At 46.0% G+C, this 22,517-nt stretch overlaps 2 protein-coding genes and 1 long non-coding RNA gene across 10 annotated transcripts in view; 2 read left to right on the top strand and 1 right to left on the bottom strand.

Moving 5' to 3' along the window:
- The first annotated feature begins 617 nt into the window (after window positions 1-617).
- Window positions 618-5,042, top strand: spc24 (SPC24 component of NDC80 kinetochore complex). 2 transcript variants are annotated; one of them, XM_088603519.1, is made up of 6 exons: window positions 618-728; window positions 2,010-2,270; window positions 2,396-2,540; window positions 2,655-2,759; window positions 3,870-3,946; window positions 4,531-5,042. In XM_088603519.1, the coding sequence occupies exons 2-6, from the start codon at window positions 2,099-2,101 to the stop codon at window positions 4,635-4,637; spliced, it is 606 nt and encodes a 201-aa protein (XP_088459645.1). In that variant the 5' UTR covers window positions 618-728; window positions 2,010-2,098; the 3' UTR covers window positions 4,638-5,042. The 2 variants fall into 2 exon arrangements, with proteins under 2 accessions (XP_088459645.1, XP_088459647.1); XM_088603521.1 differs by lacking the exon at window positions 618-728 and adding an exon at window positions 736-877.
- A 1,297-nt stretch (window positions 5,043-6,339) lies between these two features.
- The window catches only part of keap1b (kelch-like ECH-associated protein 1b), a 17,729-nt gene continuing 1,551 nt past the window's right edge, over window positions 6,340-22,517 (bottom strand). For 2 of the 7 annotated variants that reach the window (XM_088603513.1, XM_088603515.1), the window contains exons 2-7: window positions 17,517-19,578; window positions 16,448-16,693; window positions 13,536-14,221; window positions 10,464-10,669; window positions 9,615-9,791; window positions 7,055-8,887 (exon numbers count right to left, since the gene is read on the bottom strand). In XM_088603513.1, coding sequence (XP_088459639.1) covers window positions 8,724-8,887; window positions 9,615-9,791; window positions 10,464-10,669; window positions 13,536-14,221; window positions 16,448-16,693; window positions 17,517-17,822 — 1,785 coding nt within the window. In that variant the 5' untranslated portion in view covers window positions 17,823-19,578 and the 3' untranslated portion in view covers window positions 7,055-8,723. Of the gene's footprint in view, window positions 6,669-7,054; window positions 8,888-9,614; window positions 9,792-10,463; window positions 10,670-13,535; window positions 14,222-16,447; window positions 16,694-17,516; window positions 19,579-22,517 lie in introns of those variants that run through there. The other 5 variants (XR_015926017.1, XR_015926016.1, XM_088603517.1 and 2 more) reach the window with 5 other exon arrangements.
- LOC148650079 (uncharacterized) overlaps window positions 21,745-22,517 on the top strand; it is an 18,362-nt gene continuing 17,589 nt past the window's right edge. Inside the window, exon 1 of the long non-coding RNA XR_015926020.1 lies at window positions 21,745-22,070. This is a non-coding gene — a long non-coding RNA (uncharacterized LOC148650079). The remainder of the gene's footprint in view (window positions 22,071-22,517) is intronic.

Genomic DNA, 22,517 nt, shown 5'->3' with positions numbered 1-22,517 from the left:
CCTCGAACTGTAGGACAAGCGGAATAGAAGAAAAATTAAAATACAAAAAAACTCAACATCTAAAACACTGTAAAACCACTCTTACAGACCCACATCCAGCTGACATGGGGAATCGAGTTGGTAGGGCAGCTTTTACTGTACATTGTGACTATTATTTTTAAATCCACACAATATGCTCTTTATTGGGTTCTATAAAATTATTTATAGATTTTATACTTCGCTGTTTTTTTAATCCACACAATATGCCCTTTACTAGGTTGTATAGCTGAAACACCACGTATTTCTATACTTCGACAGTATTATCATTACGAAATTACAATTATTTATAACAACGCACTTAAAATCGACCACGATCCAATACACAATTGCTTTTGCACTCCCAGGAGCGCACATCACAAAACAAATTGAGAACTTTTTTTTTGCCACTGGACCCCTTCTGAGCTAATCCACAGCGGCGCCTGTTCAAAAATAAAACAAAACGTAATCAGTTTTGAAGAAAGGGAAGGTTGTGATCAAAACCATTATCTTAAACATGTTAATTGTGTTACCGAATGAAATTCCAAAATCTCTTGACCTTTGTTCCAGAGTTTTCCTCTCCTTTTGTCTCTTTATCACATTTGAACAGGCGCGACATGGACGCCTGCAGCAGTGTAGGGCGGGAGTTTACAGTTTGAATTTCGGAAGCAAATGCAACCGTAGTTTATTTCTATTCAACGCGATTTGTTTAGGTAAGCGTATTAAAATTGGATTTCTTTCAGTGTTGCAATCTGTTCCTTTGAAAATTACAAATGGAAAGCAGGGCGGATGATTGGAGTCTTTATATTTGAAGCGAATATGGAAATCTCAAGATAGCTGCCCGGGTTGCTGTTTGTTTTGGGTTTGTAGTTTGAAATTTGTTGTATTTAAAGGTTTGCTATCAAGGAACGCCGACACAACACGCATTTTTTACATCTTAGTAATGCACTGATGGCGACAGCTGGAGTTAAGAGCAGAGCTGCATTAACAATTAACAGACATTACCACGGGGCAGTAAATAACACTATAGAGATTGATTTATCTTGATTAGTACTAATCTAATCACTGTGTGTTTAAACATAAGATCTTTTCATTTTCTATTCTGGATAACATTATAGATACGTTTTTAACAAATTTGGGACTTCAGGATTATCGCTGTTTATTTTGGATGAACAGCATAAATCTAATGTCTATTTATGACCGATTTAAGTGTGAAGTGCTGGAAAACGAATCGTTTTTTGTTCATTTTAATTTATGCCTGGAAACTATCGTAATTGTTTTTGAAGTATGATCATTTATTATATTCAAAGAGATATATTTATATTGATGTTATCTTTCGCATTTCCCAAGTCATAAGTAAAGGATTTGTACTGAAACGAAAAATATATATACAATATATGAAATACAGTATGTTGTTCATTAAAACTTTATTTAAATTATATTCTGAATCTCACATCTCAAAATTGCACAGAAATTGTGATTCTTGGGGAAACAGGCGGTTCTTACAAGACAAATTACTTTTGTTTTTTACAAACCACACAGTATGCTCTCTTTGAAATCTAAAAAGTACCTAGACTGTCAAACTGTTTAGGGCAGTGTGGCACAACTCCAGTCCAGGAAGACTGCAATGTCACTGGGTTTGTCTCAATGATGTAATTGCACTGATCAGTTAGATGAGACCAGTTTAACACTTTTTAAAGGTCTTCACTTGTCATTGATTTGATAAGGCCTACATAACCTGCTGCAGGACTATGAATAATTCAATTTGCCTAGATGTGGTCTGCTATCTGTGGCTCCGTGTTCAGAAGATCAGGATGCTTTCTTTGTGCCCTGATCATTTTTTAATCAATATATTTATATTTTAATTAATATATTTCTTAGATTTCTACAAGAAAAGTTTCATATAAAAGGTACAGGAGCAATATAAACATCCGCTCCCCATCGCCCTTTTCCTAGTTACTTTCTCACTCACTAACCCCCCCCTTGTTTTGCAGTCTTGCCATTGATTGATACCATCCGGGTTGGGGTGTCGTGAACCTCCGGGACGGTAAGTCAGTTGCCCTCTTGCAGGAAGTGCCTAGGCATGTCGGCCATGCACGAGGGGATCCAGGCCCTGGAGGAGGTCGGCGAGGTCCTGCTGGACTGCATCACCAACAGCAACGCGGAGAAGACGGTGAAGACCGCCATGGAGAAGCAGACCCTCATCCTGAGCCGCCTGTTGGAGACGAGGAAGTCCGCAGCCCAGCTGGTTTCAGGTGAGGGCGCTGCAAGATGTTGAAGAGCGTGATGGTACTGCATTGCCCGTATTGAAACGGACATCATTGTCCTCCTGCAGCATGGTGTCCCTTTGCCCTTTGCAGTGATTTCTGTTTGTCTGTAGATCTGCTGCACACTGAGGAGAAGGTAGCTCACGACCTGCTGGACATTCAGAGCCAGAGGAACGGTGTTCTGGAGGAGCTGGACAAGCTGGAGAAGGAGCTCCAGAAGAGCAAGTCGAGGAAGGACATGCTCCAGGCTGAAATAGAATATCCTTTCCTGCATGCCTCAAAAACAGGATGCATTAAGTGATCTTTTTTTTTTTTTATGTGTGAAGCCTTCCCCTCTTGTTCACTGTTCTTGAGCCTTGACCTGTGCAGCAGGTTTCTCCAGAAGGAGATCGACAGCCTGCGCGAGGCCGAGAGGGAGGTCCAGGTCTTGCAAGCTGAGGTGGACGAGGACACCACTGAGATCATCCCCTCTACCAAGTACGGTCAGGCTGGAGCACTGCCTTCTCTTGGCTACCAACACGGTTTGCCCACTGTGCATCCTGGGAAAAGTTGCATCTTCCTGCATTTCCAGGCCTCCAAAAAGTCAAAAGGGTGGCAAAATAACCTAATACCTGTTCCCCTGAATCCAAGTTTCACTTCTTGCTTCTACCTTTCTGATTCTTGCTTTAAAGGAGACGTTTCCAGCATTATACAGAGTTTTTTTAACAGACTCTCTAGATATTCTGTCACCTATCCGCCCAATTGAATTGCAGTTTATTTTTAATGCTTGGCTTTGTGGCAGTGACCCTGTACCCACTCAGTGGGGAATGAAACCGAACACAGGCTCTTCCAAAACATCTCCCTGCTGAGTCCATTCAGCATTTGCCAACAGCCCCACCGCCAGAGGAAGTGGCGTGTTTATCGCATTATCTGAGACTTTCAGATGTCACTGTTGCCTGAAAACAGAGCCCTGGCAATTTAATCCCGGCGCTACCTCTGGCAATGTGGTCTGACTCCTGGGAAGTCCTGCTGCCTGTTGGCTAGGGACATGAAATAGTGAGAGTTAAACTGGAAGAGCCTTCAGGAGAGCGGGTGGTATTAATTAACAGAGCTGCCGCGGTGTCACTTTCTTGACAATCAAGGTGTGCCAAGTGAGCCGTGCGGTCTGTTGAGTCCAGTCTGGAGTAGTTGGCATCAGTGGGTTGGGAGGGGGTGTGGACAATGTAGAGTTGTTGTAGAGAAGCACTAAAACTCCATGGAATATTATCCTTAAACACTTAGTAAAAATATCTTCAAATGCAACTGATGATTATATTGGTGACATTTAAGCTTTCTGTTAACCCTTCCTGAGAAGTCATTAGCCTCTCTTACTAATATGGAGCCTCAGGGATTTTTTTTGAGTCATGGTATTTCAAGGCTAGGTGTTAATGTGTAGGAAATACAGCAAACTTTATCAGCAAAGGAATTTGTTTTGTTCATTCAGTGCGAAACACTGTTTCGTTTTGTTGGCTGTCTGCTGTGTGTATAGCATAAACCAATGCCTTTATTTTTCGGCTACAAGTTGAGGCACGCCAAGGTTTCTCTAAGTGTGTGGCTTCTGTTTCCCAGGTACATCGTTCAGCTGTACCACAAGGTGACGAAGATAAAGTGGGATTTTAATACTGAACCAGACATCCTCAGAGGAGGTATCCTTTTACTGTGCACTTAAACCACTCTTCATCCTAGTGCCACGTGGACTGTAAAAGAAATAATGTATAGCCCTTTTGATAGCCTGTTTCAGGGTAGCAGACTTGAAAGGTTTAAGTTGCTGCAATCAATGCTTTTTAAACGTGTAATTAAGAAATTAAAAAAGCTTGGTGCAAGTAATTAATGAGGTTGGATTACAGTTATTCTGGGTCATGTGAATTATAAATCAGTTCATAACAGATGTTGTTTGTTAACTGAATAAAATTTCAGTGCAAGCTCATAGCCTTGTTACCACAGTAAGAAAGTGACAGTCTGTATTGAGTATTTACATGCTTTATAGTCCTTTATATAGGGGTATATAAGTTGCATTTCCTGTCTTTTTACTGTCGTAAAAGACTTCCGAGGTCATAGCAAAGTGGAGTGATCACAGTTCTATTAAGAGATGGCACCAACGGTGCATTAATGAGGTGAATTGTGCTGGTACAAGCTGTATGGCACAGGAGTTCAGAGTCCCTGCCTGGTGTGAGCTCTGGTAAAACCCTGGTTGATAGATGGTTTTTTGCCTTAACTTGGGCGACCTCAGTCCACTTCGGAAAGGATATTGTCACCCCTATCAACCTCGACACGAGAGAACACTCTGAGGGCTTCATCAGTGATTACCTCTGGAGCCTGGTCAGCACGGAGTGGTAGAATAGAGGAGGGGGTGGGGAGGACCCCCTTGTTATCATCAGCTGTATATGCCATGTATATGTTGTTTTTTTTAAATTATCAACCTACTCTACTTTGTAAAAAGTCTTACAGGATACGTTTCTATGGGACAAACATTGTAACAAGCTTACAGAAGATCTGGGGTCCCCTTCTTGAATGTTTTGGAAAAGACTGGGCTTTGTACTTATTTAAGTGTTACCTATCTAGTCATTTTGTGATTGCTTCTGTCACAGGTTTTGACTTTGTGCTTATTTCAACAAGAAAACCGTAAAAATGCAGAAGCACGTTTAAGCCCTCTGTTATTTTTTGTTTTGTGTTGTTTTTTGTGTTTTGTCTTGTTTGAATATTCAGAATTTTTCCTAAATAAAAGGAAAAGAAAAAGTTGAATGCGGTTTTACAGTGTCTTACAGTGCACCTGGCCTTATTTTACAGAGGGAATTTGCAGCACAGCAGTGTCAGAGTTGCTGGTGCAGCCACCAGGAACACAGCAGCAGTGAACTTGATTTTCTTCTGACCGGCAAGCCCTAATGGAGCCGTAGAGCACTCTTCCTGTTTTTCACAGGTGTGACTTTCACTCGTGCCCTGATTGAGTCCAGATGGTCCATACTAAGGTTTGCCAGAGGTGAAAGGTAGGTGGGTAGGGCGGAAGGACCCCAGTGGCAGAACAGTTAATTTTATTCGGAAACAAATTGGGAATGTGTTTTGCAGGCAGGTAAAAGACCTAGCAATTCACAGTTCATTAACAAACACAAACCTATTAACAAGAGACATACATGTATGATGAAAAAGAAAATAAATATGTGTTAAAGATATAATTCATTGTCCAATTTAGGCAGGTTAATAGCTGTGGGAATAAAGGAAAACTTAGTTCTATTGCACTTAAATAACACCCCTGTGCAAGGGGTAGTCATGACAGTCAGTTAGCTGCAGTAGTTGTTGCTGATTTCATGTACAGTATAGAGACGTTCCCTTTCCTGAAGGCTGGTGGCTTGTTTCAAAGAGGTGCTGAACTTTTTTAAAAACTTAAACTTAATAATAAACTTAAGTCTCCCTTTCAACTTAATAATAATTGCTTACACTTATACAGCACTTTTCTAGACACTAGTGACCGTAGTGCACCAGTACGCCCGCCACACACCAGCTATCAGTGGGGACGAAAACAGAGTGATGAATCCAGTATATAGGTGGGGATTATTAGGAGGCCATGATTGGTAAAGGCCAGGAGTAAATCTGTTACACCCCTACACTTTTCGAGAAACACCCTGGGATTTTTAATGACCACGGAGGGTCAGGACTGGTTTTACATCTCATCAGAAAGACCTACACAGACCTCAGGGTGACCACTCCCTACTGGCCCCACTAACACCATTTCCAGCAGCAACCTTTTTCCCAAGAGGTCTACCATTCAGGTACTGACCAGGCTCATCTGCTGAGCTTCAGTGGGCTGCCAGTTGTGAGCTGCAGGGTGATATGGCTGCTGGCCATATCAACTATCCAAGTTTAGGATTGGCTTAATTACATTTAAACGTTATACACCACACAAATGTCCACTTTTTTGCAACAAATCGGATTGCGGAGGTGGGAGTATCTACTCCAGTGCTCAAATAGAGCCCTTTCCTATATCTAATGGTCCCTATAAGGCACACCTGGTGTTATAGAGTGTTCCCACATTAGGCAAGAAAGACCCGGAACATCGGAAGTTTAATTTTCTTAATACAAGTAGAAAACTGTGCTGTTGGCCACTTTATACATGTGGATCTGGTGAAATTTGTGCTCGACCAAAATGCAGGCTGAATTTCCAGTACAGGGCAGGAACTGAATCAGTTTTAAGGGAACTGCTTGATTCCAAAGGCCAAGATGGGAAAAATACCAATATACCAAGTACCAAGTGCCGAAATGCCGTTCCTTAAGAAATAGGGGGAATCCAGTTTTGAGTTTTCCTGTTATTTCATTGCTGCACTGTTGCATGTCATGTCCCACATGGGTTTTGTTGTTTCCATTGAAGCATTCTTCCTGCAGGGTGGGGAGAGGAGAAATCACTTCAACTGAAAGTACAGAGGGAAAATCCAGTGAGTAGTTTACCAATGGGGTTAACAGCATGTTGCAACGTTAATTTGCCCATGCAAATTCCCTGTAAACAACCCAGGAGATGTTTTTTTTATATATGTCCTATTTTTGAGGAGTAATCAGTTACTGTTGAGAATCACAATTTGTAAGAATTTTAACAGCCCACATGTGGTACCGTCAGCACCTTTAAATGAGAAATGTCAGTTAAGTAGCTAGGAATTCAGCAGCATTTTAAAGCTTTTTGAAATACTGTAGTCTCATGCTCTTTGTGTAACGTTTCCCTTTTGGTAATCTAAACTTTTATTTAAATATAATAAAGAAGAGAAAAGGACTTTAAAAATAGACAAACATTTTTAATGTACAATGCGTCTTTGTTTTACAATTTTACAAAGCTTTTAAATTATCTGTAAATGTCAGCAACAGATTCAATACCTTGAAGTCCTCTTCTTGAGTTAGTCAGAGGAGTGATTTACAAACATCATAGAAAGTCCTTAAATTACAACGTGCAGGACTTGCAGAAACACTGTGAACGTCTGAATCCATATTCTGTACAAAGTGGAAGAAGGACTTTTGAAACAAAAAATAAAATTCCAGAATTCTGTACAAGACATCAGGGAATATCAAGGTACAAAAATCACCAGACTACTTTTCAAAGTTTATTTTTTTTTTAGCTTAAAGTGCTGTTAAAAAATAACTTCATGTGTGAAAAAAACCAACTGTGTGGGGGAGAGACTGGGACACCCCCACACCCCCCCCCCCCCGTCTGCAACAAATTTTAAGATCAAAGGTATGTTTTGGCGGTGTGACAGGTGCGCAAGGACATGGGCTGTAAGTAAAAACATCTTTCTGGTTTTCGACTGATTTATTTTTGCATTCCCTAACGGCAAACTCTGGGTGGATCATCTCTTGCAGTTGCGCCCCCTATTCCCTCTGGCACGTTAATGAAAATCTTTTTGCAACGCAAAAGACACAGCTGGCTCATCCTCCCAGCCTCTTACTGCACAAAGGGCTAGTATTCTGGCCTGCAGCTGTGCCCGAGTGCCTTTGCGATCGACATCACTGGATTCCAACACAGTGCAGATCCAGGCATGCAGGCTTACTGTCTGCTGACCTGCAGCCGGTAGCTCTGTCTATTTAGGACATTTACAGAGCAAGGGAAAACCTACGCATACTCCTTACGCTGGACCTCCTGTGTATTGATCAGCTTGTCGGGCAAGGAAATGGCACTGAAGTTGCATCATCTTATTCCCTCTCCACACACACACACTGTGTTCCTGAATAGCTGGCACAGAAGAATATCATCATGGAAGATTGTTTTTTTCCTAAAGCACTGAATGTGCACACTTATAAACTCCATAAATTCCACTCCTGAGTCAGATGTAGGATATCAGTCCACAGACAAAAGAAAAAAGTGCCTGAGCTTTGTCGGATTACAACTCCACCCACACAGGATAAGGGTCAGCAGGAAAACGTTCAGTTTTTTTTCCCCTTGAACCCTGATCTCATGAAGTTCAGTCAGGACAGAGAATGTTTGAACACTATTTTTCATAAAGAGATGAATTTCATAGGTAGGCCTCCTTTGAATTAAACTGTGACAAAAAAAAATCAAGGCTCTGATGCTGTATACAGTATATGTTAAATGATACAAAACAAAAATCAAGAATCTGCGGTCCATAAAAACACCCATTGTGTGTGATAGCCTTCAGCCAGGCTGTGGGTAGTGAGAGCAGTACCCATGTGGGCACTGGTGAACGAGGCAGGGGTTCCTTCACCCCTCTTCAACTCCCTGGAGGAGCCAACGCAGTGGGCTTTGTTCCACCTGACTTCCCAGTGGCCCGACTGCACTATGCCAGTGCATGTCCTGTGTTTTACAAGAGCCCCGAACGCAAACCCTGCTTGACCACAGCCCACAAGGAGCCTGGCTTGCTTAACAACCCCAATATACGACTAGCAAACGAAAACGGCTGGGAAGAGCGTCTCCGTGCCCGGCCCGCGCCTCTCCTAGTGCTTCTGACACGGCTCCAGGTCCTTACGGCAGGGCTCCATGGTCACGGCCACACCCACCCCGCTCCGGCCGGACGTCATTTTGGTCACCTCTGTCCAGCTGTCGGTCTCCGGGTCGTAGCACTCCACGCTGTCCAGGAAAGTGTTCCCGTCGTAACCCCCTAGGGAAGAGAGGAGAGACGGCATGATTTTCTTTTACTTTCGTACAAGAGGCTCCAAGGTCAGAGGGTGTCCCAGTTCCCTGTGATTTTGGGGTCCCCGTCTAAGAATTAATTAATGGTGCGGCATTGTGGTGCAGTGGTTCGCATCGCTGCCTCGGTACCCTGGGTTAAATTCTGGACCTGTGCTCCTGTCTCATGCTCTTTGTGGAGTTTGTATGCTCTCCCCTCGCACAGTCCAAAGACGTGCTGGTAGGTTGATGGGCTCTGGGAAAACTGGCCCTGGTGTGAGTGTTTGTGTGTGCCCTGTGTGTACTCTGCCTTGCAGCCATTGCTTCCTGGGACAGGCTCCGGCTCCACCGCGACTCTGAATTGGAAGAAGCGGTTAGAAGACGGAAGGGTAATGAATTAATTAAGGGTTAAATGAACTGAGAATACAAGGTCCCTTCTCAATGGTATGCCAGTCTTGCACAGAGAACTCTGGGTAAAGTACAACTCCCTGCTTGACGAAACGGAGCCCACAACAGGGTCCAGAACCCTACAGTGCCCAGGTTACAGGGCCAAAGCCCCGACTGTTTTTTCCACACCACCGCTCATCAATTAGAAAGGAGCCAATTGTCGCAGTTTCTCCAGACATTGAGCTTATGCTGTGAACTGGACGTCTTCATTACGAGGTCTAATTCCGCTCGGACGGGATTGTGGCGGTTGTTCTAAAACAGGGTGCTCTTACCCAGCACGTAGATCTTGCAGTGGTACGCGGTGACACCCAGCGCGCTCCGCCGGTGTTCCATGGGCGCCGCGAAGGTCCAGCGGTCGTTCTCGATGTCGTAGCGCTCCACTGTGTTCAGCTGGTTGGTGCCGTCGTAGCCCCCCATGGCGTAGATGGAGTTGCCCAAAGCACAGACCCCTGGGAAAAGAAGCGCAGCAGCTGACGTCTGCTCCCCCGTTCTCCCACAGGAGCCCGGGTAAGGCCAAGCACCTCCCGGTCACGATCCAGCTCGGGCCTCTCGGTTTCACTTTTAGAGCCGTATGCTGAAACTGCAAGGGTGCCCAGCACTATTTTCAGGATCTCTTTAAATCGCAGCTTCTCAAGAACGAGGACACACCTCAGTTGGTCAGGTTTAGCAAATCAGGAGTTCCATGAGGTAATTAAGGTGCAAAGAAAACCAGAAGCTTACCGGCCCTGTAAGAGTGGAATCGCACGGTTCGCTCATGTAAGTGCTATACTGTGATCATCAAATATAACCAATCCATAGGCCGCTCTCAGTGCAGGAGACAACAGCTGTTAGAAGTAGAGGGCATTTCAATAGCAGAGTCAGTTCTGATGCCATGGTAGGCACGGGGGAAAAAAAAACCTTCATAAAGCATGTTCCGCTTTATGTTCCAGCTATTCTAGGCTGCTGGCTCAGGCTCCTCTCTGCCAGTTTGTGTCATGGGACCATGAGTAATATGTGGAAGACGACAGAGCGTTACAGAGGGCGCTCAGACCCCCTACTGTGCTGCAAATCCAGTTTGCACAGCAGGCTGGGCGGCTCCCCTGCTGGGCCTCTGCTGTGCCCGACCCCGCCCCTCCTCTCACCTGCCCCGCTGCGCACGGTGTTCATTGGAGCGGTGCTCTTCCACTCGTCCCTCTCTGGGTTGTAGCACTCGGCGGAGCTGAGGCGGTTGGTGCCGTCGAAGCCCCCCACGGCGTACAGCAGCCTGTTGATCACGGCCACGCCCACCCCGATCCGCCTCGTCTGCATGGGGGCCACCAGCTGCCACGAGTCCTTTTCGGGGTCATACCTGCCGATGCAACACAGGTAAGGCGGGGGGAACGTCTTGTTACACACACACACACACACACACACACACACACGTGAGCCTGCCAGCACTCCTCGGCCTGCGAGGCCCTGGATAAGAGTAAAATCTTTGTACTCCATCATCTGACTGAATCTGGTCACCATGCAGCTCATTGTTTAGCCTGACAAGCGCTCCGCTAAAGCTCAATGCAACTGACCTTTGACCCCTCCGCCAGCTCTGCTGCTGGGTCAGGCCAGGCTAACCTGGAAGAGCTTCACCCACAGAGCTCTGCACAGAAGCTCTGCTGGGGGCGAGATCTTAAATTCTCCGGTATTTTTGTCATACACCTCTCTGGTCCCAACACCGAAAAGCAACAGAACTGTCTTCAGCTGGGATAAATTAAAAGTTGATTCTGCAAATGTTGTCTTCTGCATTTGTGTTACACAGTGGATTTTGAAAAATCTGGGTGCCAGAGACTCTACGTGGGACGTCCAACATCGCGCAGTGAGCTGCGGGATACAAGAGCACCACCAGACTCTCAGTGAAGAAGCTACAGAGCATACTGCACCATCCCTGCCTGCTCCGAGCTGATCGACCTGGTAGGAAAGCTTAATCTTTGATCGAGTATATTCTCACGGCAAATTAAACTATCCTCTTTACCTGTTCATGTAATGGCACTGTCAAATCGCACAAAAGAAAAAATTGAACTATAGAAAAATGGTTCTGCCCCTCCATTCCAATGTTATAATTTTATTAGCATTTGCAGTTTTGTAATTCTAACTGCCCTATATCATTTATCCATTTTCTACCCCCTTCATTAAATATGCAGAGTCTATCCCAGCAAGCAACTGGCACAAGGCAGGGTACAACCCTGGATGGGATGCCAGTCCATGACAGGGCACACACTCACATCAGGCCCAATTCTCCCAGAAGCCAATTAACCTACTAGCATGTCTTTGGACTGTGGGAGGAAACTGGAGCACCCAGGGGAAACCCAAGTGAACATGGGGAGAACATACAAACTCCACAGAGATAGTCCTCCAGGTCCAGAATTGAATCCAGGGCCCAGTGCTGCGAGGCAGTAACGCTGACCATTTTCAATTTAAATTTATTTGCTCAGAATAATGTCATCAGTGATCCCATCAGCTGCAAATGTAAACTTCATAGATTACAAATGTATCTGCTTATCTAATATGTTTTTTGAAACAGGTATGATTTTAATAGGAACACAACATATTTGGAACAGTAATTGTAATTTCAGTGCACTTTAAAGCACTGGAATGTTTATTTTGCCTTGCTGCTTCATGGTCCTGTATCAATGGCAGGATCATGAAGCAATTTATCAACTCAAAACTGACAAAACCATCCCTAATCAGGTCCCGATTTCTGGGTATTTTTAAAAACATTTTCAGTGCCAGATGGAAAAAAAACAACCTTTTGCTAATTCATGAGCACAAACACCCTAATAGACTGTCAGTGGAAATGAATGAGATTCTTGGGGTACTGGCCTCAAATTGCTCCACACTTGATTTGTTCTTTTATGGGCCCATGGTCTAGTTTTGCAGAATTTTTGAGGAAGTTACAGGAGACTTCCCCTTCACCTCCCTGTGGATTCCTTTGTTCGGAGATCATCATTTTTGTCATGCATGTCGGAAAAGCCCAGCCTAACCCTGCAGTGCAGAACTGCTTCAGTTCCGCTGTGGTACCTGTGAGCTCTGAGCTGGCAGAACTGCCTGGCCTGGCTCAAAGCGCTGTTGTTAGGAATCTGGTGCAGCATGGAACAGTCATGCTTGATCACTAAAGTGAGGACCAACCGAAGAGTCTGAACCACATGGCCACGATGGGCACAGAATTCCCATGATCCCATTCGTATCTGCGCCACGTGTAACTGAACCAGCGTTTGAGAAGGCCAGCGCACTTCACAGCTGCCTGCGGAATCTCTAAGCCGCACCTCCTGTTAAAATCAGGAAATTACTTTTTTTTAAGCATTCTAAATGGTTTCGAATCCGAATTGAATTCTAAACTTTAAGACAGGAAATAAAAAAAAGACAAAAAGACATTCAGCCTGGAAGCTGACTGCAGGGAACAGCTCATTAAAACCGCAAAGAAATTCTATTTGGCACCATCTCGCACTGTGTATTTTAAATCGCTCGTCGTTTGAATGCCAGCAGCCATATCACCCTGCAACTCGCAACTAGCTGCCCACTGAAGCTCAGCAGGTGTGAGCCTGGTCAGTACCTGGATGGGAGACCTCCTGGGAAGAACTAAGGCTGCTGCTGGAAGAGGTGTTAGTGGGCCCAGCAGGGGGCGCTCACCCTGCGGCCTGTGTGGGTCCTGATGCCCCAGTATGGTGACGGGGACACTATACTGTAAAACAAGGCGCCGTCCTTCGGATGAGACGTAAAACCAAGGTCCTGACTCTCTGTTGTCTTGCTTCTTGAAAAGAGTAGGGGTGTAACCCCGGCGTCCTGGCCAAATTTTCCCCTGGCCTTTACCAGTCATGGCCTCCTAATAATCTATTAACTGGCTTCATCACTCTTCCCACTAACAGCTGGTGTGTGGAAAGTGTACTGGCAGGTAGGGGTCTACACACTGGTGGTGGAGGGGATCCCCATTACCTGTAAAGCGCTTTGAGTGGAGTGTCCAGTCAAGCCCTATATAAGTGTAAGCAATTGTTATTATTTGCACGTAAAAGGCTCAAGGGGACTGGATCTTCTAGGAGAAAATCCATTAAATCCATGAACGGATGTCCGTTTTGGGTTTTAGCAGTATGCGGCGGGGGCACCATGGCACAGATCGCTTCCCAGCTCGGGCTGTGGCCACCTGAAAGGCGGGGCGGGGGGAGGGGTTCGGGGTTTGGGGGACTCACCGCTCCATGCTGTTGTGGTGGATGCAGCCGTGCGAGCCCCCGACGGCGTAGATCATGCCGTCGATCACGCCCACGCCGATCCGGTTGCGCGGCACGCTCATGGGCGCGCAGGGCAGCCACTGGTTGTTCATGGGGTTGTAGCAGTCCAGGGCGCTGGAGTCCATGTTGCCGTCGGGGCCGTTGTTGCGCCCGCCGACGGCGTAGAAGAGCCCGCTGATGACGCAGCCCGCCAGGCCGCTGCGGGGCGTGTGCAGGTCGGCCAGCCGCACCCAGCTGCCCGTCAGCGGGTTGTAGGCCTCCAGGAAGCTGAGGGACTGGCGGAAGTAGCCCCCCGCCGTGTAGATGAGCTGGGGCACCTTGGGGGTGCGGCAGGACAGCACCTTGGTGGGCTTGTGCAGGGTGAGGTCCCGGAAGATCTGCGCCAGGTAGTCCTTGCACTGCGAGTCGCCCTTCAGGATCTCGCAGCGCTGCAGCTGCAGCTGCAGGAAGTGGGGGGTGAGGGAGTGGCAGCGCACGGCCTGCAGCAGGGCCTGCACGTAGGGCCGCCGGTTCTCGCAGTCGTACTTCACCCAGGCGATGCAGGCGTGGAAGACCTCCGACTCGCAGCGCACGTTCAGCTCGTCCCGGCTGATCAGGGTCACCAGCTGGCAGTGGGACAGGTTGAAGAACTCCTCCTGCGTGGCCACCTGCGCGGAGGACGAGAGGCCGGACGGGATATACTCCACAGAAATACAGAAATACTCCGGCATCGGACAAATCTGCCCTAAACTAGCTCCCAAAATTCCCACTCCTGCCAGAATCTGAGCTGCTTCCAATCCTACCGAGCGAGGCTAAGGGAAACTCAATTTGAGTGTGTGACCTCCCGTCACAGCCTGAGGAACAGACAGCGAGCCCGTCTCTTAGTAACGTCATATGGGATGTAAGTAAATGTACCATACTGACTTTACTGTAAGCAGTTGGTTGCCTCTGCTGTGGCTACACTGTATTTCATTGGTCAGGCAAAAAAGCTCTTGGAGTCTGAATTTGATGACTTGCATCTGGAAGGTTGTTGCTGCAGAAAACTATCCAGCTATGCCAATGGACAGATATGCAAGTTGCTGTGCTTCAAAGACAGCTGAATGCACTTGCACTCACGCACAAGAAATCTGTAAATCTCAGTGCGGTGGCACTGTGGCAAGCATCTGCGCTGGAAGGTTGACAGTTTGTATCCCACGGCCGGCAGAGGAATCCTTCTCCGTTGGGCCCCTGAGCAAAACCCTTAACCCCAACTGCTCCAGGGGCGCCGTATAAATGGATGACCCTGCGCTCTGACCCCAAGCTTCTCTTCCTGTCTGTGTGTCTCATGGAGAGCAGGCTAGGGTATGTGAAAAGACAAATTCCTAATACAAGAAACTGTATATGGCCAATAAAGTAATCTTATCTTATCTGATTATAACTGTATTATTATCTGTATTATAACAAACAGCTTTGGAGAGTCCCTTATTGTAACATACACCTAATGTGGATGGAAATGGATAAAGTTAATTTGAGAAAGTAAGAATGCTCTGTCCCATAACTGGGCAAACACTCAGAGGGAAAACCGAATGATAAAACTTTAAGTCTCAGGGTGATGATGTAAATCTGAGGCATACTTTAAGCAGAACCATAGAAGTTTATATAAATCACTGATTGACAGCGTTTAGCTGTTATAGCACAACAAAGTGCATCTGAGCCGTAAAAAACAAGTGTCACTACAGGGTGAGTTGCCTAATGGAGAAAAAAAAACTTGCCAAACAGCACGACTACCGACTACCCCAGCGTTACAGAGCAACGCTCACATTCCACATGGTGTGACTCAGCAATACTGGACCAAAACCATCAACAAGCAAACCTGGGGGACATTTCAACACACGATTTCGCAAGTTCCGAGGAAGGGAAAACAAACGTGAATGCCAGCAAGTTCTCAAAACTGCGCCACGTTGTCATGGCTCACAAGTCTGAGCCAGAAAGTAAGGTTCTTAAAGGCATAAGAGGGACATTTTTGAAAAAAAAATCAGGTATAGAAGTGTTGTCAGTAGACATAAGATTTTGTGTTCCTTGGGAGTGCTATTTTTCCCCATAGCGTCTTTGCATTTATTATAGTTAAATAAAAACAGATCTCTAGAGCAGGTTCTGTAAGAGCACTACCACAACAAGGCCTTTGGCTCCTGAAGCTGACTGACAGGGTAGCTTGTTTTCATATCAAAAACGCCAACCGCCCAAGTCACAGACTTCACACAGGACTGTTTTAAGAGTGTCATGTGTTTAGCTCCAGTCATTATGAAAAAATTAATTTTAGCGGACAACAAAACAGAATTTCCAAAGTGTGAAACTTTAGGAAACAACCAAAAAGTGCTTGTTTTATGTGGTTCTACTTTTCTTTGCCATGATTTCCTCTCAGCAGTACCTCATTTGGGATGATATAACTAGTGGAGTATGTACAGCATGTAATATGTATGGTAGTAAACTATTAAAGTTTGCAACGTCCTTTAAATCTCCTACACTGCCTGGCTAAAAGAACTTAATGTTTTTGGTCTTGAACAGAGATTATGCGAGGAACTGGATCTAAATATTCAAGATCCTCAAGGGCTTTGACAAAGTCAACCCGGTGGTTACAAGTGCAAGGTAGGCGGAAGTGCATTTAAAACCGAGAGCAAGAGTCACGTCTTCACACAAAGGGTGGTGGGGGTGTGGAACGCACTACTCAGCCATGCTATTGAAGTCAACATCCTGGCTTCTTTCAAGAAAGCTGGATGAGATCCTGAGATTATTTAGCTACTAACAGGCTGGTTTCTCATTTGAAACCCTCCATCTGTTCTTCTCTCTTAATGCCCTGCGGTGGTTTCCTGTACGGTGGGGTCTGGACACCCATGAGGGATCAGGGCACCACTGACCTGGCTGAAGTTCATGTAGATGTACTCTCTCGCCTTCTGGTGCAGCTCGGTGCAGCCGATCTGCTCAGCGAAGCTGGCGATGCCGATGGCGTTGCTGGGGTCCAGCTGCTCCACCAGGAAGTCGCAGCAGGCCTTGACCACGCTGTCGATCTGGTACATCACTGCGCCATTCATCACGTGGATGACGCACTTCTCCCCCACCGAGATGCTGGCCGTGTAGGAGAACTCGATCAGGCGCTCCATCACCTAGGGCGCAGACACGCACACAGGGGCGCCCCCTCTGTTAGAGCTCCCACATCTGCTAACCTGGCTGAAGCCATTAATCAGTGCAGTTAAACCTCAATTTTAATAAAGCCTGAGCTTTTGACCGCTGGACGTAACGTAATTTGCAGAATTGATAATTGTTGACACTTTCTCAGATCTTTAAGCAGGTGCAGTGGTTAGCATTGCTGGTACACAGCGCTCAGGCCCTGGGTTCAATTCCTGGGCTGCTGTCTGTGTGGAGTTTGCATGTTCTCCCCTTGTTCATATGGGTTTTCTCACAGTCCAAAGACATAGCGGCAGGTTGATTGGCTACTGGGAAAATTAGGGCCAATTCTCACTTACATGCCTAGGGCCAGTATGCAAAAGGAGGAAACGCACACGAACACAGCGAGAACCTACAAACTCCACACAGACAATTCCAGACCTTGGTTATCAAGCACAGGGCTCCAGCACTGCGAGGCTGCAATGCTAACGACCGCGCCCCACAGTGCCCAACCAAGTAAATAAACCAAAGAAGTCCTGGTGCTGGGGGGGGGCATACATTCCAATCAACCCTGCTGCAGTACTTTAATGCCCCAATTTTAATGGTTATTCCATGGATACAGAATTCCGAATGGTGCGGATCAAGCCAAGCCCCAGTGGACTTCTTCGGGATCAGTTAAAGGCGGAACAGGTGACACAGGTTAAAATAAAGAGAAAGGAAGTTTGAGACTTGGAACAGGAAGTGCTTAACATAAAGGACTGTGGGAGTCTGGAACAGGCTGTCCAGCCATGGAGGACGGGGGACGATACCCGGTGGGCTCACCTTGGGATGGATCCCCTCGATGGGCACGACCTCCATGCCGCACTCCTTGAGGCCGTTGGTGAACATGGCGCGGAAGACGGGCGAGGAGGAGGCCAGGACGACCTTGTGCGCCACGAACTCCACGGCCTCCAGGTCGTTGTACTTCACCCGCAGCGTGACGTCGCACAGCTGCCGCTCCAGCCGCAGCTCGTTCATGATGCGGAAGGCCTGCGCCGTGTGGCTGTCCAGCGTGTAGCTGAAGAAGCGGTGGCCATTGCGCGATGAGGGCGTGACCTCCACTTTGCACTCCGTAGCTGCCGAGTACATCACTGTGGCACCAGAACCATTGCCACAGGGGAGAAGGGATTAGGGGGTGGGGTCAAGGTGGGCGGGACAGTGGGTGTTGTGGTGGGCGGGGCAGGAGGGGATGGGGAGGGGCTTACACTTTTATTATATATGTAGTTACGTGTTCTTGATACAAAGGGAAAAGAGGATTTAAGGCACGATACATCTGCCCCCCACTTTTTACTGTCTGAAAAGCGCCCGGGGAGGTTTCAGTACAAATCTCTGCTACTAACTGGTATTCGCTGTACTGGATCGGATTAACAGCATAAACAAGTGGATGTTTTTTTAAGAGTATCTTCCCGTATTTCTACAGTCTGTGCTACATAACTCTCACAGTCCTGCTGCTGTAACCAGAATTAATGTTCAGACATAATGTTTAACATTACCAGAGTTGTAAAGTATTTGATCCTTGTTTTGCAAACCAGTTTTGTTGGCAAAACCACACAGTTTGGCGAGGATGGATTCGGCCCGGGCTGTATGGAATCAGGGAAAAATTCCGACTTCACCATTCAGGGGCCAGATGCTCTGTACTCCGTTGTGCTGGATCTCTGATTGTGAAACCATTTTTCAACCCTGTGGGAATTATGTCATTTTGTTTAATTATTCATACCAGTTAGGAGAAGCTACCAGGAAAGGGTCAGGCACTATTTGTCTCCCGAAGGAAAAATGCTGGAATGCCCAAGGGTGAGACTGCACCTCTTTAGAGCTTTCTGTCCTGCGACTGGCTGGCGGCAGTCTACTTGGCTTTGAGGCACAGGAGAAATGGGGAAAAACAGACTGGAAAGGAACCCATTTCCATTCTAAAAAGAAGGTGATTTCATTCCAGGCTGGATCACACAGGCAGCACCCTTTTGAATGGACTAGCTAGCTGTGCCTGCAGTCAACTGCAGGCCTCAGTGTATTTCATACACAGGTCCTGGACCCAAAAGCAGAAAACATGATGGAGGAAAAAGAGGAGAGCTCCAGAGCCAGGAAAGCAAAAGTCCTGCAGAATAAAATCTACAGAAACAACTGCGGCCCACTTCTCTTCCTTTGGGGGCCCCGTCGTTTCCTCCTATCTCACACACGTATTTCTTTTTGAGCTTTTCTAAAGTGTTCTGCTCAGACTTGGAAAAACCTGAAATCAAAGTGTGTATATTTCTGGCCTAAGGACAGAGGTGTGAGCTGCAAACCGGCGAAGAGCTCTATGCCAGTTTAGAAAAGAGGCACGTTCCATGTCCCCACCGCCCCACCGCCATCAGTCTGGTAGGCTGCTGGTCAGTTTAGGGGGCTGAATCCCAAGAGTTTAACTTCTGGCATGGCTTAAGCAAATCACAGGAACGATGATGGACTTTCACGAGCGTTTCACTTTCATGGAGCTGGGAGAACTACGCCTTCTGGGGAAAAAAAAGGTTCCATGGCATCAAAATTGGTTAATGTACTATCCTGTCAGCAATACGTCATTTTCTTGCCCACTGCGGTGGAAGGGGCTGGAGTTGCTGGCTGTGTTCTCGCAGGCAGAGATATGGGGGGAAACAAAGTCCACCCTAGATGCAGGCGATTCCTAAAGGCATCACCGCTGCGTAGCTCTCCCGCACAAGGACACGTTCTGGAAGTTAGCCGCTGCCCGTTTTCCCACTGCTTCTGCGGCGTGGTGCTTCTCCTTTCTTTCCTGTAGTTCCTAGTTCCTCTGACCTGTCAGTGCCCTTCTGCAGAATCCCTTCCAGCATGACGGCAAAGCGCCTGGCTTCTCTGACACCTACGGAGGAGAGAACATAGAAGACAAATCAGCTTTCAATCCACCAGCTTTTCAGATTGCACTGGGTCCCCAATTCACAGCTGCGTCTCTACATTCCTAAACCCGTTGGCATGAAGAATCAGTATCTTCACATCTGATGCACTGGGATCAGGCAGTGGCATGGAGTACTGATTTGTAATTAGAAGGCTGTAGGTTTCTATCTCAGGTGGATTTAATGCTGCTGTTGTACCTTTGTGCCAGGTACATCACTCACCCTGACCCTAGAAATGACCAGCATTGTGTATAAATGGACACAAATGTAAACTGCTTTGGACAGCAGCATAATCCCAATTGATAACAATGAACCGTTCCACCTGAAGAGTCACATGCAGAGCTGAGTGTCAAAAGCCCAGCTCCCCTAGAGACAAACAGCATTTTTAAAAGGGGGAAGCAGGCACAAACAATGTCAGTTCACTTCCTAGTTTTTCCACTTTGCTGCACAAATGCAGAGAGCTACTGCCTGCTCTGAAACCGACACGCCCCCCACAAATGTTTGTTTCGAGTATTCAGAAAAAATATGCAGAAGAGCCGTCTCCTGCACTGCACCTTCTCCATGTCTGTAAAGGATGTAAAGAGCTACAAAAGAGTTTTTATTGGGTCTTAGACCCATATTCTTACTTAAATGGAGATTTCTGCCCAGTACAGAATGCATTTTTTTATAAAGAGGCTGTGTGTTCCTTCAATTTTTCAGTTTTTATTAGGAAGAATTCTTCCCTGCCCATCACCCCCGCTTTGTAAGACCTAAAGGGAACCCAAACTCATCTCTGGATCGCAGAGAGAAAAAAAAAATCATTTCACACCCTGCAGCATCTGCAGCTGCAGAGCTGAACACTCCTGTGTTTGCAGCCAGGAATTAAATGCTCTAATGACAGTAAATAGTGATTGGTCATGGTTACGTGTGGAATGCATTTCACAGGAAAGGGGTGGAAATGCTTCATTCCAAGCAGCATAATTTAAAACAAAAGAAGTTTTTGAAAGGGTTTATTTCAGGATAAACAGTTTCAGTACGAGCTGTGAAACGCAGGATTCCCCTCAGAAGAAAAGAGCTTGCCGGGTGCTGTTGCCGAGTGTCAACAACAAACACTGAAGTATATTGCAAAACACAATAAACCTTGGGCATGTTTTGCAATCAGAGTCCTTTGTACTGACCTCTGATACTGCCACTAGTTTGAACAGGTACAATGCAGAGCTGGCTGTGGAGAGCATGCTGGGACAGTACTACAAAGCATGCATGAAAGTGGCTTCATGAGGAATAATGACAGCCAAGGAACAGGTGCCTTTGATTGACATTTGGCTCAGGCTGCATGTCGGTGCAGTGATTAGCATTGCTGCCTTGCAGCTCTGAGGTCCTAGGTCCTGTTCCAGACCGGGGGTGCTATCTGTGTGGAGCTTGTATGTTGTTCATGTGGGTTTCTGCTCCGGGTTTCCTCCCACAGTCCACAGACATAGTGGTAATTTAATTGGCCCTTAATTGGTAGGTCAATTTCTGCACAAATTGTACGTGTTTGTGTGTGTATTTTTATGTCTGTGTGTCCCCTATCCCTGTGATGGACCAGCACCCCTTCCAGGATGTCTCCAGCTCTGCTGCGGCCCTGAATGTGACAGAGCAATTAGGACAGAAATTTGTCTTGGCCCCCCAGCCACAGAAAAAGGACGCTAGGACCCCCCCCGGGAGAGAGATGAATGTGAAAAATGGGGTCTGCTTATGATATATACAACTTTCAAGAACTGATGTTGAGAATGATTATGATTTAGAACAGCTGTGGCACAGAGTGTTGTCTTTCCTCCCATAGTTCAGTTAAGAACTCTCATTTATTAATCTTCTCTTCAACTAGTAAATGGGACATCTAATATTGGACCTTCCAAGACAGGACAAGCTATACAACTGCAAAAAAATGGGAGAGGAGGAATGGGCCGGCAAGTATTCCAACCAATCACCTTGTGAGTTCAATTAAGGATTCAATTAAGTAATTAAGCTTGTTTGGTGTGAAAGTGAGCAGGTGTATGTAATTTATATCAGTCCTTAGAGGTTACAGCTGTGAAGATACAAATGTTTGGGCAGTGATCAGCACTCCAGGTCCTGAAGTGTCAAAAAAAGTATAATTTGTTTTTTCATTGTACCTCAGCTCTTAATGGCTTGAGAAAAAATAGATTGCATAAAATAAATGAAATGCGTCATGATTCTTTAATATTAATAGGGCTTTCAAAACTTGCCAAATCACAAATATAAGAGTTTTCACGTGAAAATAAAACGTTCGTGTAATTAGCTGTTGGCGTGATCCACTCGTGTCTAAAAGACTGTGGGAGGCACTGGGAAATACAGTGGGCTGTCAGTGGGTCACGTAAACATGACCCAGTCCTCCCTCCTCATTTAATTTATATTAAAAGCAACATCGTTCAACCCGACCTGGAACTTTCTAATTCCAATAGCTGGGCCGGATATAAGGAATCAGGTAGTGTACAGCTTCGTCATCTGTAGAAAACTGAAAAAATAAGAGGCGTGTGATTGTGTAAGACTTTTGTGTATGAAATAAGCATTGGTGTACACGGCGCATGAAGAATCTGGAATAACAAGCATAAAAAAAGACTTCAGTGGTTAAAAAATGGACTCGGTGCGCTGGAATATTTTTTGTTTTTCTTCTTCACAAGCGGAAGCTTTATGCACCATAACATATACCTGTACAAGTCTAAAACTTAAGGCGATGATAGGTTATAGTGCCACGGTCAGGTTTACAAAACCAGGTCAACAAATGTTCGCGTTACAGCCAGTCTGGTGTAAGTCTTTATATTATTTAACCGTAGTCTATACAGCAAACCTGGCCTTTATTTTTAACGTCTCGCTAATATTTACAAGAGTGTTTCATGTGGTTACTTATAATATTAAACAGGATAATACACAG

This window comes from Lepisosteus platostomus, chromosome 13 (genome assembly GCF_059453375.1).
Source record: "Lepisosteus platostomus isolate fLepPlt1 chromosome 13, fLepPlt1.hap1, whole genome shotgun sequence".
NCBI classification, from domain to species: domain Eukaryota; kingdom Metazoa; phylum Chordata; class Actinopteri; order Semionotiformes; family Lepisosteidae; genus Lepisosteus; species Lepisosteus platostomus.
This window is presented reverse-complemented; position numbering and strand designations above follow the sequence as displayed.